At 32.6% G+C, this 19,446-nt stretch overlaps 1 protein-coding gene across 4 annotated transcripts in view; it reads right to left on the bottom strand.

The window, feature by feature from the left end:
• Positions 1-19,446, bottom strand: part of LOC110465743 (cAMP-responsive element-binding protein-like 2) — a 66,803-nt gene that overhangs the window by 31,249 nt on the left and 16,108 nt on the right. For 2 of the 4 annotated variants that reach the window (XM_021521773.1, XM_021521774.1), the window contains exons 2-3: positions 13,839-14,057; positions 408-4,952 (exon numbers count right to left, since the gene is read on the bottom strand). In XM_021521773.1, coding sequence (XP_021377448.1) covers positions 3,744-4,952; positions 13,839-14,057 — 1,428 coding nt within the window. In that variant the 3' untranslated portion in view covers positions 408-3,743. Of the gene's footprint in view, positions 1-407; positions 4,953-13,838; positions 14,058-19,446 lie in introns of those variants that run through there. The other 2 variants (XM_021521772.1, XM_021521775.1) reach the window with 2 other exon arrangements.

Below are 19,446 nucleotides of genomic sequence, written 5' to 3' on the forward strand. Positions count from 1 at the left end.
AAAAAATAAAAAACAGCATTACCAAATACCTACATGGATTATTTACCAATTTTTGCTTTATTTTTCTGATGTGCTCTCTCATGTATATAATTAGATCAGCTCAGTAAAATTTCCCATTAAATGGAACGAGTTTTATAAACAAGGGGTATGTAAAAGCAGTGATAACAACTATGATATTCATCTGATTGTACATAACTATATATAATAACACAGTATCATAAAACCTAGCCCAAGTAAAATATTGTGCTACGCTTGATTTCGATCAAATTGTCAACACAGATATGTATTTTCATGAAAACAAAGACGATTTGCTTGCATGTGTATGTACATATACATACTCTCTACTTCATGTTTTTATTGATTTCTTAAACTAATTTTGGCACAATATACAATGTAGATAATCAAATTAAAATGATATAAATGCATGTATTTGTCAGGGAAGCTGTTGGCATTAGTTATAATTTGGTTCATACACAATTAAAGATTAGGCCATCACATGGAATTAAAACACTTTAATATTTCAATTGATATTGGTAATGTTGCTGTTACAATCAATAAAGGTAAATAACATGTATATAGGAGTTTATAGTTGATGCCAAGCACTTTGTCGAGTACAAGTGCACTAAAGCTACATTGAGCTATGCGGAAGAACATTACTACCTGTTCTTCCGCATAGCTCAATGTGCTTTAGTTTTAATTTTATTTTTTTTAACTGGTTATAAATGACTTTGTGGCGATGTGTTCTTAAGATGTACAAAATACACTTGTCAGAACGTGGTAGTTTGATTTCACAATCGGCACTGAAAAAATCGTGATCGTTGATCAGTGACAAAATATAAATTTATGCAATGGTTCATGATTTTGGATCCGAATAAACCTACATTTGAAATTTTAATTCTCATGGATATAAAGAAGATCGTGTTTTGAAGTTAAATTTCTTATCAAAATCGTGATCTTAAACACATTTCAGTTCGGTATACGCCTAGATATGTCAATCACTGTTAGGAGGTCAAAGGTCAAATAAACAAAACTCGCGACACAGTACGTACAAAATGATCGTAAAGTGTCTGTGACGTCACTATCATTCTTGTGGCAATTTCCCGACCGTGAACAAATTCAACACATAACTCGTCTGGTTTCAATTTTATTGCATATATGTTAATAAGTATAAAAAACGTTATTATCGTAAGAATAGAAGACAATAGTACTGAGATGCCATTTTTCAGTATTATCGGTTTTACTTGCACTGTAAAGATGTACAATAATGTATATTTTGTTAACCCTATAAAAGAATGTACAGACATATCTTTAAGATATTTAAACATATCAGTAACACAGTAAATACGTGTTGATCATTGTTTCTTATATTTATTTACACAAAAACAGCAAAATAATGACATAATGCTTAACTATCAATACTAACCATTTCAGTGTACAACGTGGTTAGTTGATTGAATACTTCTTTTAGATTTTTTTCAAATCATTGAGACTAATGTCTCCTTCTCCCCCTGTTTAGTTAAAACATAAACTAATTCAATATGCAACAAAATCAGACTAATCACGACATTCTAATTTGCAAATAAAAAGTAACGAACAAAAAGAATATATATGTATCCTTACAGTTATCAATACAGCTTCTGATGACATGTGTACAGTACTTAGCACAAAAAAGTGCACATTACAAACTAACAAACTAATACAGTATGCTTGACATGGTTGTACTATAAGCTGGGGGAGATGGCAAAATCGACATTATATGTTCGAAAAAACCAATCAACCAACATTTTGTCCTATTTATAAAAAAAAACACCGGTGTGAATAAAACCTTACGTTGTTGTTTTGTTGAGACGATAATGGTAAACGTAAAGAAATTACAAAATGACGAATGACATGGCTAATGAAATGTATTGCACTGTTTAAACGTCTAAACTTGCCCTATTTCGACGACGTTTTTTTAAAGAAACATAAAATCGTGTTCTGTCTTAAAATTAGAAATTGCATAACAATCTAAACACACTGATGATTGAAGTCTCTGTTCTATTTTCTCAATGAACCTGATAACCTTTTTAATAGATATGAACATATTAAAAGCTTATTGACTGTCTCGCGTTTGGTAAATCAGTGCCCTCGATAGATTTATTGTATATAACGCATATGGAATTTCGTATACGGGACAGTAAGACCTTTCTTCAGTAATTGATTATATTATTTCATAATCCCTAACCTCTAAACCTTCATAGAGTTAATGTTACATTCAGTATTTCTATGCATGTAAATATCTGCACAGTTTAACCTTATAAATTATCTCACGTTTGTCCCATCATACGAGAATCCGTTATGGATATATTGTATATAACATATCTCGGTTTCCAACGGAACAATAAGATTGCATTTTGGAGGAATGCTCATCTAATTTTATAATCAATAACTCTGGTTTCTAAAATTGGTACATAATGAACAATGAATCAAATAAACCAAATAATTCGTACAGAATAACTGTTACAACATTGTTTGCACTACTATGGTGAGTAGAATAAGTAAATAATAGTATGGAAATAGAGACGTCTAAAATAAGAAAGATAAAATCTTAATATATATATATACCACAAAACAATAACAAATACTTTAACCCATATTAAAATGAATAACTGTGAAAAATGATTGCCCTATGACTAATTGAATGAGTACATTTTATTAAGTATTCGTACCATAAAGAAATATTTACCTAGGACTAGTCTACGAAATAAAAAAAATAAAGATACCAACAAAAGCGTTTTAAAACACCAACTTAGCTCTACGACCCTAAAACAAATGTACAAAAAAATAAATATTAAATGATAATATTTACATCGTGCAATGGAATGCCCAAAATTATGAAAAATAAAATTCAATCAATTTGACTAAATAATATAGAAGCACAAAGATTAAGCAAACTAAAAAAAACAGCCTGCAATATGATGACGCAGCGGCATAATTCCGCTAAAATTACGGTAATATTATTCTTTTGTCTAAAATCATGATACGCCATCTAAATGGGACTCGACAGTCAAATGAACTGTTTTAGAAAAGAAGTTTTTAGCAATTGATTTGCTACCCAAGTCAACACTGTCTTTACTTATATGTTTTAGCAGAATTACCATTTTGACGATTTTGAAAGGGTGATGTCGCACTATCCTTATTGAATTATTATGTATTGCTGTGTCAAAGAATGCAAAAGTCATGACTGACGACAGAAATAAAATCGAAAAATCGAGATGCTAAGGAATGTATTTACAATTTTGTTTATATAATTAACTTGATTGGGAAGAAGTCCTTTTAACGGTTCGAAACTTTGAAAGGGATCCGGATCAAAAATGCATTAAATGTGAAGTTGCAGCTGAAATAGGTACAATAAAATAAACCTCATAGCAGATCTCCGTATATAATTGTATTACCATTCAACAAAAACAACGTTGATAATAACAGATATGTAAAAACTATCATAATCAAAGAAATAAAAATACTGACCATTCTTTGAATATTTCATTGTGAATATAACATCTTTACCTATAATGATAACGTGTCATACATTATCAAACGATGCGGATTGATTAACACCTACTAAGAACATAAAACTCGTTCAGGTCCAAGATCCCACACCTATGTCATTACGGCAATGTTACAGAAAATATGATGTAAGGCCTATCGTGTTCCACAATAACACTTTCATCGATAAAAATTCAATCAACAAATTGAGCTCATCTTCAAAAATTAAATTCATCTAGAACTGTTGGTAAAATGCTATCATTGGGTACATCGGAGCTATCACTGGTGTCGTTATGCTGATTGACACGGCCTTGTCCTCTGTCTGACGCGGTATAGTTAACCACGGATACATTTGTGGATGTGGCTGGCATTTTAGGTTCGACCGACGTCTGGACAACTGGATACTGTTCAGTCGGATTGTTTCCGACGTTGAGTAAAGAAACAATAGACTCATGCATTCCGAAAGATTCTGTATTCCATACAGACGTAGGGATATTAGTTTGGGGGACCCTAAGACTATCTACTTTTGGTACAATTTGAAAAGGCGAATCAGTTCTGTTTTCTGGAATTGTTTGCAACAGTTCCTCATCAAGAAACATAGTCCGGAAATCACCCCCCACTGACATATCCACAGAATCCTTTCTCTGTATTTTGGGGTTTTGAAGCACAGTATATTCTAAGGATTTTTTTCTCTGGTTATACTCATACACAAAGTCCTTGCCAGTCTGTGACGTGAAAGATGACTGACCAGATGACGTCATCGGTGACGAAATAGTTGGCGTGATCTGCGACGTGACAGGGTTTTGAACAGTATGTTCAGGTCTAACGGTGTATGCACCATGAGCTGAGTGTCTCCTCATAAAACTATCGGCAGTACCTCTTCCACTATTGTCCATGAAGTTAGCACTAAAATTCTCCAAAGTAGATATTGCATCAAATTTTGGAAATCCAGGATATTGAGCCAAAGTCGGCCGTTGACCCGTGAAAGAAGACATCGACGACCGTTGGCTAGTAAATGATGACGTATGTGTTGAAGAGGAAGAAACGGCCCTAATTTGACTACCTGGTGGCGACAGGACCGGACTTTGTTTTCTCCACGGACTAAATAATGTGCCACCACTGGTATCACTCAGAGTTGGGATCATACTTCCTTGGGCAAAGGTCACAGGCGGATTTGGATATATATTCACATCTACGGGGTGGTGTTTACGTTCTCCGAATCCCGTGGCCCCCTGTGGAGATCCCTGATTGTTGTCTGGAGATCCGTGGCTATACGCTGATGATGTACTACTTCCGGGTGGAGAATCCCTCCCCTCTGAGCTTGACTCGCCCCGTCTTTGTTCCTTTATTCTTGTTTTTTCTGCTACCCTCTCTGCCAAATTTTCCGGTATCTTTCCATTATCCAGTTGAATGCACCACTGCTTACACTATGTAAAATGACAATACATGATGTTAATTGTAATAAATAAATGTTTAAAATACTAAACAAAAAATAATTCATTTCATATTCCAAATATTTTGATGTGGTTCTAAGAAGTAAAAATCATTCAAATCGTACATTATTGAAAACACATTTGTAATGCCTTGAATCATATCACGTTATTTCATTTATCACCGTAAGAGAATTTGTAGTATATATCCAGGAAATTATAAGAGATCTAAGGTTTCATGAAATCGTAAACCATATTATGTCATGTGTATAATCAATTTATTAATTAGATCGTTAATGATCAACTCAACGAAAGCCACGAAATTATTTAAAAACACTTTTTCCTATCACTTACCATATTGCATTTTAATGATGTGTTCAACATATGATATTATCCTGTTTGACCGGTGTGATATTCCAAAGGAAAATACTAACACGCTTGCAACGTTAAAATAATATAAAACAATCTTATAAAACATTAACCTGAAACGTACATGACTGACCTTTCCTGACCCCTTTGATGTAACATCAGTTCGGAGTCTTTCTTCAAAGGTCAAATGTAAACGTTGTTCGTCATGTTAGTCTCCACTTAGTTTGCAATGATAGCCAGACAATGTAGTTCGGTCACTAGGTTCGTTTATTGTCGCATTGTCGATTATGTCTTAGTAAGCAACGCAGTGATGCTACAAATGCATAGCTGAAGTAGGTCAAGGTCAGGCGTAAATTTCAACAGAAAATGTTAAGAAACACCCATATTCGACAAGGTGCCAACATCCGTTTTCCTTTAGTTAGATATTATGTACTTGTGTTGTCACTTCGTTGCCTTAATTAATATAGATATAAACAGATAACTTGTTTTTACCATCTGTACTTCAAATGTAATTACTGCATAAACAACTGCCAAAAGTTTACATCGAGGTAATCGAACCTAGTAATGCTATAGATTTTAAACTTTTGTTTATTAATCAATGACATTTAGCTTATCATATCCGTATTGAACTGAACGCCACAAAGCAAATTAAACACCAGTTTCCTTATTTGTTTTAGCTCTTTTTTCAAGGAAGCTAATTTTCAATACTATACACTGGTCGAAAAAATCACCCTATATATTCTTAATATATGATTAAAAAAAACCATAATGTGTATTTAGGTGTTTTTTGATACCTAATGTATTGATGTATTGAGAGATAAGTGTTTAAATATTGTTTAAGGAGACACGGCGAACCATAAGGATTCTTATCTCACTGAAGGCAAAACCCTGAAGAATTCCACTGCAGTTTTTTCGCATGAACAGCAACTTTTAAATAATGTCGTTTTTTATGTAAATTTAGCAGGACTTTGACATGATAATGCCATTGACCAGGTATTTTAATTTGTTATAAAGAGGCAGAATATTGTTGGAAAGTCGAATCTCAGTGCAGCCCCTATCGCATTTTAACTCACAGAACACTACTGTTTATTTGTCTTGTTTATTTCGACCTTATTTTTTCATAAACTTCAGCAAAATATGGCTGCTTTTCCTTTCGTAAATTATCAATAAAAATATCATGCCAGAATTGTTTTTCCAATATATTTATTATTTCTGGCAGTGGTACCGGGATCCTTAAGAATGACAGCATGCACATACATTGGATAAGGTGACAAAGTCATGTTATTTCTTTAACCACACACCCGATAGTTCCTGGTGTTTCTTGTTATTGTTGATCGCCTGCCTTTTTATAATCTGTTGTCCTAGAAAAACACCTAATCCTCAAGATAATAAATTGTGTATGCAAACAATTTTGTTGACAAACCGACGCCGACCAATAACACCCAAGGGAAGTGTGCAATTGTTTTATCTATACGCAAATATATTGTACTTACGTAATATTAAAAACCACCATATATTTCAGTCGTTACTTTGAATAGATTATAACCACGTTGACTGATTAAACTATAGGTAACTTCTTGCAATGTTTTATGACAAATAACAAAACCAGCCACTTTCCTCGTCACATTTATATCCGTTATATACGGGACTAAAGGCAAAAAACCCTAGAAAAACGTTAAAACGAATACCAATTGGAGCTATTTGAATGTACAACAGAAATTCTTTTTCCGTCGATTCCTTCTCTTTGACTTCCCCTTTTCCAACTTACCAAACAGACCAATAGGTGTTGTTTCTCTCTCTCTCCAGTTTTCCCCAAAAATTAACAACAACACTTCGTTCGTTTGTTTTTATTATAAATTGTTGAAACAATTAATTGGCTTGCAGTTAATATCAGATGATATGCTGTTGTCGTGGTTTAGGATGGCTGTAAATTTGATGTTTTTATTGTAGTTGTTTAGGATGGCTGTAAATTTGATGTTTTGATTGTAGTTGTTTAAGATGGCTGTAAATTGGATGTTTTTATTATAGTTGTTTAAGATGGCTGTAAATTGGATGTTTTGATTGTAGTTGTTTAAGATGGCTGCAAATTGGATGTTTTGATTGTAGTGGTTTAGGATGGCTATAAATTGGATGTTTTGATTGTAGTTGTTTAACATGGCTGTAAATTTGATGTTTTGATTGTAGTTGTTTAACATGGCTGTAAATTGGATGTTTTGATTTTAGTTGTTTAAGATGGCTGTAAATTGGATGTTTTTATTATAGTTATTTAAGATGGCTGTAAATTGGATGTTTTGATTGTAGTTGTTTAAGATGGCTGCAAATTGGATGTTTTTATTATAGTTGTTTAAGATGGCTGTAAATTGGATGTTTTGATTGAAGTTGTTTAACATGGCTGTAAATTGGATGTTTTGATTTTAGTTGTTTAAGATGGCTGTAAATTGGATGTTTTGATTTTAGTTGTTTAAGATGGCTGTAAATTGGATGTTTTGATTGTAGTTGTTTAACATGGCTGTAAATTGGATGTTTTGATTGTAGCTGTTTAGGATGGCTGTAAATTGGATGTTTTGATTGTAGTTGTTTAACATGGCTGTAAATTGGATGTTTTGATTGTATTTGTTTAACATGGCTGTAAATTGGATGTTTTGATTGTAGTTGTTTAAGATGGCTGTAAATTGGATGTTTTTATTATAGTTGTTTAAGATGGCTGTAGATGAATTGTTTTTATTGTAGTTGTTTAATATGGCTGTAATTGTTTTCGACTCCTGCTGCTGATGTTTCGTCTATCGACTTCGAGTTAGGATATTGACATTGTGCCGAAACGTTTCGGTAGATTACATATTCATTAGTACATAAACCAAGTCATAGCCTGTGAAGTCGGTTTGTGTCACGATGTAACACTGCAATTATCTTGTAGAATTCAATGTCATACACACTGCTCAATTAGATTACTGAATAGCGACTATTGTCAAAACGTGTTTCAAAACCGCATACTCGAGTTCTCGGACAAACGTATAATTTACAGATTGAATAAGTGAAGTACATCCTCAAAAAGAGTATGGGATACTGTATGACTTGTATAACGTCAGATCAACGTGAGCCAATCAATGCTACTGAACCCCCTGAGTAAAGATCCTACTCTCCGCGGGATTGATGTCCTAGTATTTAACCAGACTTTGAGTCCGAGTGTCCTAGTATTTAACCAGACTTTTAAACCGAGTGTCCTAGTATTTAACCAGACTTTGAGTCCGAGTAACTATAGTAAATAATACTTAAGTATAATCTACTTGACTGTAAGTGACAATGAGTCGGAACATTTTGTAAATTATTGATCGTTACACACACGTGACAAGGATTATCCGAGTGTTTTTATGGTGTAAATTGTTCAAACAAGAAGCTGGATCAGCTTACATCGACACTACATGAAAACATATTCTCATATTGACTCCCAACTATTCCTATACCCCTTTGTCATATTTGATTGTCACTGGATCCTGATAAGTGTATTCGTCTCTTGACACTGGTTATTGATGTGCGATATTTTGATATATGCCATATACCCTTTACAGTGTACAAAGCTATTTCTGAAGTCGGGATATATCTCTGCGTAATGTTTTGTATAAGTTAAAACAATATGAAAACGCTACGCTATTTTGTAGAGTAGCTTATATGAAGAGCCGTATAATGGATAATTTTCTCCTTTGTTAAAAATGTTCCCTTTCTTTTGTACTACGTCGTACCTTCTATATATGTTATTATAGAACTTAATAAACAGCTAGTGTGATTGCAACTAAAGATCTAATATAATTTTCAATATATTACATTGGTCACCTCTCCATATTTAAGTTCATATTTTTCTGCATCACGTTTTATACCTAAATTTGGCAAGCATTCAAAACAAGTTTAATCTGATTGACATCATACATATATATGTATGTCCTATATTAAGATGGTACTTTGATAACATTCTGATTAAATCTTTTCAGAATAATGAAATTGATACATTTCCAGTTATAATGCGGGTCTGTTTACATGCTTGGTCTAGCACTGTTTTCTAGAAATATACCATCCCTGTATTGCATCATCGATGTACAGTGCATCTGCCCATCACAGTTTTAATGACAGAAGGGTCCAGTTGTTCGGTTAGCTTTAACATATTAAATTTTCATCTTTTATATATTCATTTTTGTCATATTCAAATCTTACAGTAATTAAGATGGGATTTAAAAATATTGTCTTAACACAGGAAATACAAAAATATTAGCAGCTTAGAGATTTTTTTGCGAAAGACACATTTTAGAAATGTGCGACTTGTGGAGCATTTCACAATCCTACACCCTTCCGATACCATATTTCAGATAATTCGACCTTCCCAGGTTTCACATGTGACCATCCTATCGAATCTTGCACAAAAACAAACCACACCTACATATAATTGACTAGGAAACTATTTTCTAAAATTATTATAATGCTAATCGTTTAAAATTTTCTTTTGCTTGTGGTATTTACGGACGATTAAAAACTTTTTAATACTGGAGAAAATAATCCTTATGCTTTATGTATTAAAGATGGTAAAATATTGCCAAAAATAAGCGGGAATTCACCTAAACATATTAAGCTATCTCGTTATTTATCAGTTGTTTCTTAAACGTATTTGACTTAAAATGAAAAATTATCAATTTTTAAGTATTTCATAGGAAGAGTGTACGTCTTTTTTTTTATTAAGTTTGTCGTTAGGCAGAAGGTGTATAGACGGGCTTGTACAATGACTCTATATGTTAATGAATCTACCCCACATGATATCTTTTGTATTTCAATTTTTCTCTTTATACGGAAACATGAAAGTCCGGTGCACTTAATTTGATATATCCCCACGCGTCGCCTGAGATAAATGACAGGTGTGTATCTACATACACGCATTGTGGCGTGTGGGACGATACATTCCTCAGATTCAAAGAACCGACTACAAACCTCATGATCAATTCAATGAATTCAATAACATTTCCCTTTAGTCTAAGAAATAAACGGTGTTTTTTCCCCCTACGAGTTAACCTGTAACTTGTGGTATGCAGTTGTGAATGAATCTAAACTGCCCACATGCTATTGACTCACTGACACACTTACGCCAACACTTTTAATTCATTCACTCCTGAAAACACATTTGAACTCTTCCAATTCAAAGGTTAGAATAGTTCATTATGAGGTTTCAGGGGTGGGTGAGTTAACCAGACAAGGAATACTGCGGTCCACAACAAACATTGACGCTATACTAGCACAAACAATTAACTTTTAAACATTTCGGTAGTTATGTAATTGTCAGGTCATTGTGTTGGTTTATGGTATCATTCAAGTTGTGTTCCTGGATTCCGTGTACTGCCACTGTGGTTTATGTAAACAGTTTTTCTGTTTTATTATTATTATTCATAACTTTGAAGTTTCTCTGGCCCCAAGACAAGAATTTTTGACACTTTGAAGGATATGTGTTAAACTTTATATATGTAAAAAATGTCAAAATATCCTGTGTTGAGTCCAAAAGAAATTCGGGCTAGCCCACGTAGTGTAGTATAGCATCCATAAAATCTAACGAAATTAGTTTGCTAAATTTAAATATATACATCTTAGTACGTATGTAATGGAACAGGTGTGATGTAACTACCCGACTGGTGTGTCAATCAATCCCTATCAAGTATAATTTGGACGTCCATGAAACAGTTTCACATGGAAGTTGTCTATATTAATTTTTATACTCTTTTTAAATGTCATAAAAATGTAAACATATTCTGCACTAGCTTCATCGATTTTGTGTTGGAATTTCGGTTTTGTTCTGCCCTATTTTTTCTTTGTTTCTTCGTATTTTTCTTAATTAATAAAACTGTTCATAAAATAAGTCTACTCGGTCCCTTGGATTTCTGAGATAGCGAAATTGATCCAAGAAGCAACATATACCTGCAGCGTAAGAGAGGGATGGATCAATATCCAATGCATGAGTAACCCACATTTTTATTCGTTATAAACCGCCATTGATAAAAAAAAAACTGGTCACTTAAATTGCAGTTTTTATTATGTGTAAGCTTGTTGAATGAGTGTTTTATATGAAATTGAACATTTCCAAAAAATGACTTCATGAAATATCTGTCTATAAAAACAGTGAAATATGAAATGACCGTTTCTAGAAGCTGGAAATACGAAATGACAGCTTCTAGGAAATTTATATGAAATCATAAAGTAATCTTGGAGGCTGAAATAGTAAAACGATCATTTCCAGATCCGAAATCATATAAATTACCGACTGAAATTATGAAATGATAATTATAATTATGAAATGATAATTATAAGAGATAAATCCTCGTATTTATAAATTTGTCATGTCAGCTTAATAATGAAATGACCTGTTTCCAGACACTGAGGTTTTCGGTATACCTGTCCTTATGTAGCCTTGTAGTGTAAGATAACACAGCAAGTTCATGTCAGTGCATTTATCTTTAGTTCAGTTATCTATCAATGATTTGTGTATAATATGCATTGTATACTGATGGGCCAATGGCCTAAAGTTCAAATAAACTTGAAACTTGAAGATCAGAGTTATCGTAATACGGTACGGGATTGACACTCGACTGTCGCTATCACTTCTGCGTAATGGACTGACAAATAGTATCAAAAGGTGATTTTTCCTTGATACTTACGGGGGTGTCCTAACAATCCTTTCGGGGTGTGTATGTCCATTTAACAGCTAGTGCCATTATCATTGTTTGAATAGGGCGTAATTGAAGTGTGTTTTTTCCCCAGTATGAGATACAATATTTCCTGAAGGATTGCGACCTTTTATAACCTTCATGCTATCTGATATGACATTGTGTTGTGTTATCTAAGTGCTTGTTTTAGGTGCAGTTAATCGTAAACAGAACGTTTGATTGTGTTTTGAACTTTATACAAGATTTATTTTTAATTTATTTTAACTTGAATATCTGTCCATCCTTTTTTTATTAGTATCTAATGGGGTGTGACAACCAACTTTTGTATGTATGTTTGGATCTCCTCACATGAGTAAAAGTATTATCGGGCGTTTAAGTAGTTTAGAAAAGCACTTTGTTAAAAATGCTCTCACCTAATGAAGGTTTCACCATGTTACAACAATGGCCCTAGAATACATCGTAATACTCTCTTCACACTAGTGCAGTCCAGCCAAAATATGTATTTGACTCTCATGGCCATTTTAAAATATCAAGACAATATCAAGTTTCCATGAGGAAACTCCTACATGTTTTAATAATTCTATGTCTTTGATAAAAAAAATATATATATGAAGATTAATGTATTTTATGTATTTTCTTTTATGGACATACTTTATTTTATGTATTTAAGTATTGCCAACCTTTTTGAAATTTCCATGGGGGAGATACTGTCTTTTCAAAAAATATATCATATAACAAATATGTGTTTACCCCCTAGAGACAAAATAACCCTTTAAATGACATATGTTGAGTTGTTCTTTTAGATGAAATAATTAAGTCTAAGAATATAGAAATGGTTAAGCAAACTCACTGATTGAAAATACTAAATTTAAGGGTCCAAAATCGGGAGTCTCCCTCCTAAATAGGGAGGGTTGGCAAGTGTGGACATGGGCTGGTTCATCATAGCCCTTTTCTGAAACGTTTTTTTTTGTCTGACATTATTAAGAAAAGCCCTCATAAACTTTCAATTTACATGTTTACCAGATGCTAAACAGATACATAGTACAAATAATAATGATATTTTTTACAATTCAACTGAAAACTACTGTAATATCTGGTCATAATGCCGAACAAGTATATTCAGCAAGCTGAACTATTAGTATTAGAAATATTCCAGAATCGGCCTTTTTACATGAGAGATTTTACAGGAATAATTTCTCTTGCTACTGCTTTGGAATATCCAAAACATGACCGTGATCCAAGATGCTGTATATCTGGTGAATTCATGAAAACATTATCATGCTCAAACTGAGATTCTCTGCTCAAGCCCCATTCCTTGTTCCTTGGTAAATAATTTGTAATTCACATTTTTTCAATGATTTGGAAGAATTTTGGAACGACACTTTATTTTTTCCACCATGTCATGTGATTAAAGGAAGTTACTAGAATCTTGGTTCAGGCACAGAACCCATGCTTAAGCATAAGAATGGTTTCATGAATATATCAGACGTAACTCGATAAAATCTCATCACCAGTTGGCAGGTAGGGTGTCGCACAGTTTGAAGACTGGGGGGTTTTGTAAGGAACACAATGAAGAGATACAAGTCTCTTAGTGTTTGAGATTTTATGAGTAGAGTTTCGTTTATGATAGTGTAAGTTTTTTGAACTTCAGTTGAATGTACTCCTTGAAGTCTTGCTGCATTCCTCAGCATCTGTAAGGTCTTGGCTGGTGAGGATTCTGCTTGACCGGAGAGCTCGCAGTCAAAAAACAGCGACATTGGCAGGTGATTTAATCACCTGATAAATTCAACTCTTTCACCCTGAAATGCCTTAATTAAGTACTCACCAGTTCAAGTTCATCTCGGAGTCTGAAAATTGCTTGCTCCCTACTGCTTACTAAATCTTCAAGGTACTGGTAACGCAGTTTCTTCCTAGCACGACATTCCCGAGCACTCTGTCGACTGCGTTCCAGCTTTGCCTTCACATCAACCTTTGCCGGACGTCTCCCCGGGCGACGGCCAGACCTTCGTCCAGAGCGGACACCAGACATATTGCTTTCCTCTTCCTGATAGAAAAGAAAAATAAGTAAACTTAGACAGCAATAGAGCTAAAAACACATGCTGTAATTAAAATGATAAATGAAAGATTCCTGTCCCACACCAGACAAAACACTAAAGAATTCCACTGTATTTTTTGTATATTCAGCCCCCTGCCCTTATTTTCAGATTGGATAAAACAAAGATACAATGTTGATTTTAAAAGTTCCTTTTAACAAATAAATTAACATTTTGATTTTTTTCAGATAAAATTTAAATATTCGCTTTCACAAATAAATAATTTAAAAATATATAAATGTTGTGTATTTGAAAAAGGAATGAATTTGAATCTCACTACAAAGCATAAATATTCAAATTGACCTGAGGGAAAGTGACTGACAATTTCAATTTCTTAAAACTCTTATGAAGTGGATTCCCCCCCCCCCCCCCCCCCCCCCAAATACCTTGTAGACATATATTTCCCTGATCACTGCAACCAGACACTACTACCATCAGACCAAAGACATACCTGAATTTGTGATTTCCTACATAAGCTCAACCTGCACATGGTAACCTTAAGTATGAATATTAATATCCGACCTCCTCTACCTCGATCTGACACCACCAATATATAAAAATTGTCTAAATGTCAGAAGCTGTGCTGTTGCAGTAACTTAGGTAACCTTATGCCATTTCAACTTCAACTTCAACAGGATACTCTAAAACTATCAATATACTGAACATTATTTAGAGGCGATACCAGCAAACGAAAATCATTTATTTATTTATGTCATTTATGTCGAGCAGTTGTTTTATAAGTAAGCAAAGTTCAAAAAGTGCTATTAATAGTTGACCTCTTCTTGGAATGAAAATGAATGCCCTCCAACACTCACAAATGTAGATTTTTCCCCGTTATGAAACTGTATATATAGAAGACTATATTTTACAATTTACGTGGTAAATACATTATATATGATGAAATTAATATGAACTTATGTTAGCTGAATTCTAATATGCAAATTAAGTTTATTATAAACATTAAGTTACTTTAATATCAATATCACGCGAAATCTTGTTCCTTGATGATTTTCCAATGCACAGTATAGAAACATTCTAAATTCATTCACCCCTGAAGACACATTTGAACTCTTCCAATTCACAGGTTGGAATAGTTCATTATCACATTTCAGGGGTGAATGAGTTAATTTTTGTTTCAACGGAATGGGATTATCACACAATACATCCAGTCGACCAATTTCTCAGAAAAATTTGGTTAAGCCTCTGTTCAGAGAAAAATGTATTTATAGACTGTATTGCATTGCAATCCATTCCGGTATCAAATGTTTTATAGTACAACCTCCACATGATTCTGAAACGTAGGAATAAAGAAAAATAGCATTAAATTGTAATTTCATTAATTGCGACTGATTTATAACATACTGTGTGTCAACTGATACATTTACACTCCCTTAATCTGCCTGCAAAGCTCTCCCATATAAACATATTTATCATCAACTTTGTAAAAAAACAAAAACAACATCTTGTTAATAACACTTATATGAATGTTGTTTTTGAAAAATCATGAAAAATCATTTAAAAGTGCACATGTATCTCATAATTTTTGGGGTTCTTTTAAAAGAAATTCGGAAACGGATTTATATAAGTTATTTCAACTTGTTTCCGGATCCCATTCCTCTACTTTGTATGTTATGTGGTGTAATGCAACTTAATGTGGAATGAAATTAAGTTTATATTAAAAGAAATTGTACATCATTTTGTTTATGTGACAAATAGCATGATGTTGTACAACATGATTTTTATAAAAGAGAAATTTAATGATAACGTTCTGCTGATTTCTGGTAATTTTAAGCTGTTTTATCACAATTTTTGTTATAACATACAGTGTAACACACGAAGCAATGTCTTTGTTTTGACATGCTCCATGTGTACAGTCTCCTAAAAAATATTTTTTATTTATTTTACAAAACTTTTGAAACACAGAATGTAAATTCTACCAACTAACCTTACTTACCAAACAAATAACAAAAATCCTAAAAATCCCAGGCGGTTTGTCTGTCATTTTCAGAGATCGATTTTCGGAACATGAACAGAATTTTTTTTCGGTGCGCAAAATATTTGAATAGAAGCCCTTTTTCAGATTTTCAGCCTCAAAAAGAACCTGCGCAAATTACATAGGTGCGCAAATTACACAGGTTTTTACGGTATATTAATCCCTGTAGGTTCGGGAGAGAAGACCTGTTGTATCCCAATGCCAGTTATTACAGGAGGCGACTAATGTGGCCCCCCCTGCTAAATTGAGGGGTTTTCTTTCAAGTACAGAGGAGACAGTAGAAACCGTACAAATCTGCTGCCCCCATTTCTACACTTGGAATCTTTTAGGCACATTTCTTCATATGACCCGAGATGTTTTAAAGACATCAAACACCATTCAAAAATATATATACAACTCTACAAATAGTCAATACAGAGAAGTCTGCTAAAAGGGGTTGGAAAGGAATTGGAATTATACCTGTAGCTTAATTCTTGGATATAAGTATCATTTGTTTTCTTTACTGGGTCCTGTCCTTTATATTAATACACTTATATATAACAGATTTATGAACAAATTTGGAGAAGAATTCATATACCATAGAAGATCTATCAAATTGTCCATATTCCAATACAAGCAGGGCTTTTTCTAGGGCGAATTATGGGTCCCATTTCCAATGGATGATTTCATATTTATTCCTAATTCCCAAAACTTGCAGTTTACTCCATGAAATTTCTTTCCTAATTGATATATTTACTGCCCAAAATGGGATAAAAAAAAATGATCAGAAATACTTTATAACTTATCACCTCAATTTCACAAATACGCCCATACAATGTAGTCATTGTCATGACTGCTCTACAAAAGACATGATTACATATGAGTTTGAATTTACTAGAGGACCAGAGACAGTTATTTCTTGTTTTCATTTTTTGAGTCTGAATAATACAACAAGGTAATATGAATATGTGATTGTTTTGAAAATCCCCCTAAATTGTTTACGGTAACCGCCCATTTCCCTAGTCAGAGGCAAAAAAAAAGTACCAAAAATTGTTTTAACCCTATTTGAACTTTTTAACCTCACAATTATCTCCCCTTACGGTTTGTTAATATTGATACAATTCCTTGGACTGGACAGAAAATTCATTACTTGTATAATGACCTTTGATTTTGTGTTTACTAAATCCCCATCATCTACAATCTTCCTGGCATTTAATATCAACAAGTTAGTTTATTATTTTGAAAATATTATACAAATAAAAGAAATGCATCAGATCTCATTGATAATTCAAGATAATATAATAGGATTTATCACAATTTTCAGTTATGGACTTTATCAGGGGTGAACATGTGGTTTAAGTAACCTCAGAAATAGATGTAAGAGAGACCTATTGTATATTAATATCAATTTTAAGGTCCAAATAACCACATTATACCCCAAAATTAAGGTTCTTAATTATTAGATATTAGATATGAAGTTATGTAATTTTTCATAAAAGAGGATGAAACTCGTCAAAAGATAAGTCTATATGGCAAAAAACATTCTTATGATTTACCTTGATCCGGATGGCCGGGAAATGAGCTTAAAGCTTGTATTGGCCCAACTGAAATCTTGTTCATCAATTCTTTAATGTTTTTGCTGCGCTAGCGGTAGATGGTTATGTTTTAAAAAAGTCTCACTGTAGAGTCACGTCTCTTAATTCTCACATTGAATTTGCTGTCCTTGTTATGTTACAATTGAAGTTGCATCATAAAGAGAATACTTACCTTCTAATAAATTGACAACATTAAATAGTATTATATTTCCTTATTTCACTTTTTGGGAACAATATTACCCAGCTCATTTATATTTAACTGATATCCTTAATAATTTTTTTCAAAATTTGAACCTTTATTTAATAGTTTTGGGAAAAGGAATAAAAATTGTTTTCATATCAAAAATTGTGCCCAATCGTTTTACTTTAATAAGCAATTATGAAATAATTGATTAAATCAATATTGACATACACATTTCTTATCATGTCAGAGTTCAGGAAATACATTTCTTATCTTTTACTACACAACTTTTATCTATCAAAGTACTAATAATCCATTATATATAAGTTATGTTTCAATCTAGAGGGAATTTCCCTTTAGCTCAGTGGTTGAGCGTCGGAAGGTTTGATCCCGGCTGGAAGCATATTTATCATTGTATTCATATTTTTTTTTATATGGTATCTATTAGTTGGTAAGTATATATGCTTTCAACTCAATGGACATCATAAACATACTATGATTAGTAAAAGAAAGGTTTAATGAAAATACTTCCTTAAGTTAAATAATGATCAATATAATAATTAGGATCAATTTGTATTGATCTTTGTTAAGTTGATTTTCAAAATAAATTATTTTGAAAAAAAAATATGTAGAAATACAAATATTTTTAAATATGATTTTCTTATGGTAATAACTTTAAATACAAAGATATGATAATTTTATCTTCAGTTTTAATAATTAAGAAATTATCACCAATTAAGATGTTTTACCTTATGATGTCTTTTAGCTTAAAAAAGCTTCCCACAGTCCCATGTTGGTGTCATTCTATTTTGTCTTCATAACACACATTTCTGTTATTTTTATTCATATATAATTTATATATATATTTATTTTGTAGTTTTGGAAATAACAATAAAAATATCTAAATAAAGAATCATAACTCATGAACTTATTAACCTCGATGCAAAAAATATAGTTTCAAGATTTCAGATTTAATCATTAGCCAATCACAAACCCAGCAGAGGATCATTTAGGACATATTTACAATCTGCGTGTATCAATGGTTTAGGTTCCCAGTACACTGTATTGGCTGCACGTACTCCCAACAACATTCTCACAAAAAGTTGAAATTTTATGAAAAATATGTGTCATTTATGTCAAGTCCGGCAGTTTCATATAAGTTATGTGACCTATATAAGATCAAATCCCCATTTATGATAAGTGTCCAATCCAACCATCGCGTTATATGAGGTCACAGCACACTCATGATCCTTCATTACCATCCTTAATCATCTCAGCTTAATGATAAACAATTGTAAAATTCAAATAATTGATATTTACATAATTATGAAGTTATACAACAAGATAAATACTGATTAAAAAATGATTTACTTTATTATGGCAAAATATATATCAAAACAAATATTCATATTACTTCATTTATTTTTAAAAACGAACTATGGAAATTGTAGTAATCCTATCTTTATGCAATGTTAATTATTAATACACTACAGTTTAACTCTTTAATACTTAGAGAGAAGGGCGCAAAGACAATCCTCTTTAAACAAATATCAATATCTTTGAGGAGGAAATATTTTTTTTAGCACTTTGGG

This window comes from Mizuhopecten yessoensis, unplaced genomic scaffold, assembly GCF_002113885.1.
Source record: "Mizuhopecten yessoensis strain PY_sf001 unplaced genomic scaffold, ASM211388v2 scaffold11101, whole genome shotgun sequence".
NCBI classification, from domain to species: Eukaryota; Metazoa; Mollusca; class Bivalvia; order Pectinida; family Pectinidae; genus Mizuhopecten; species Mizuhopecten yessoensis.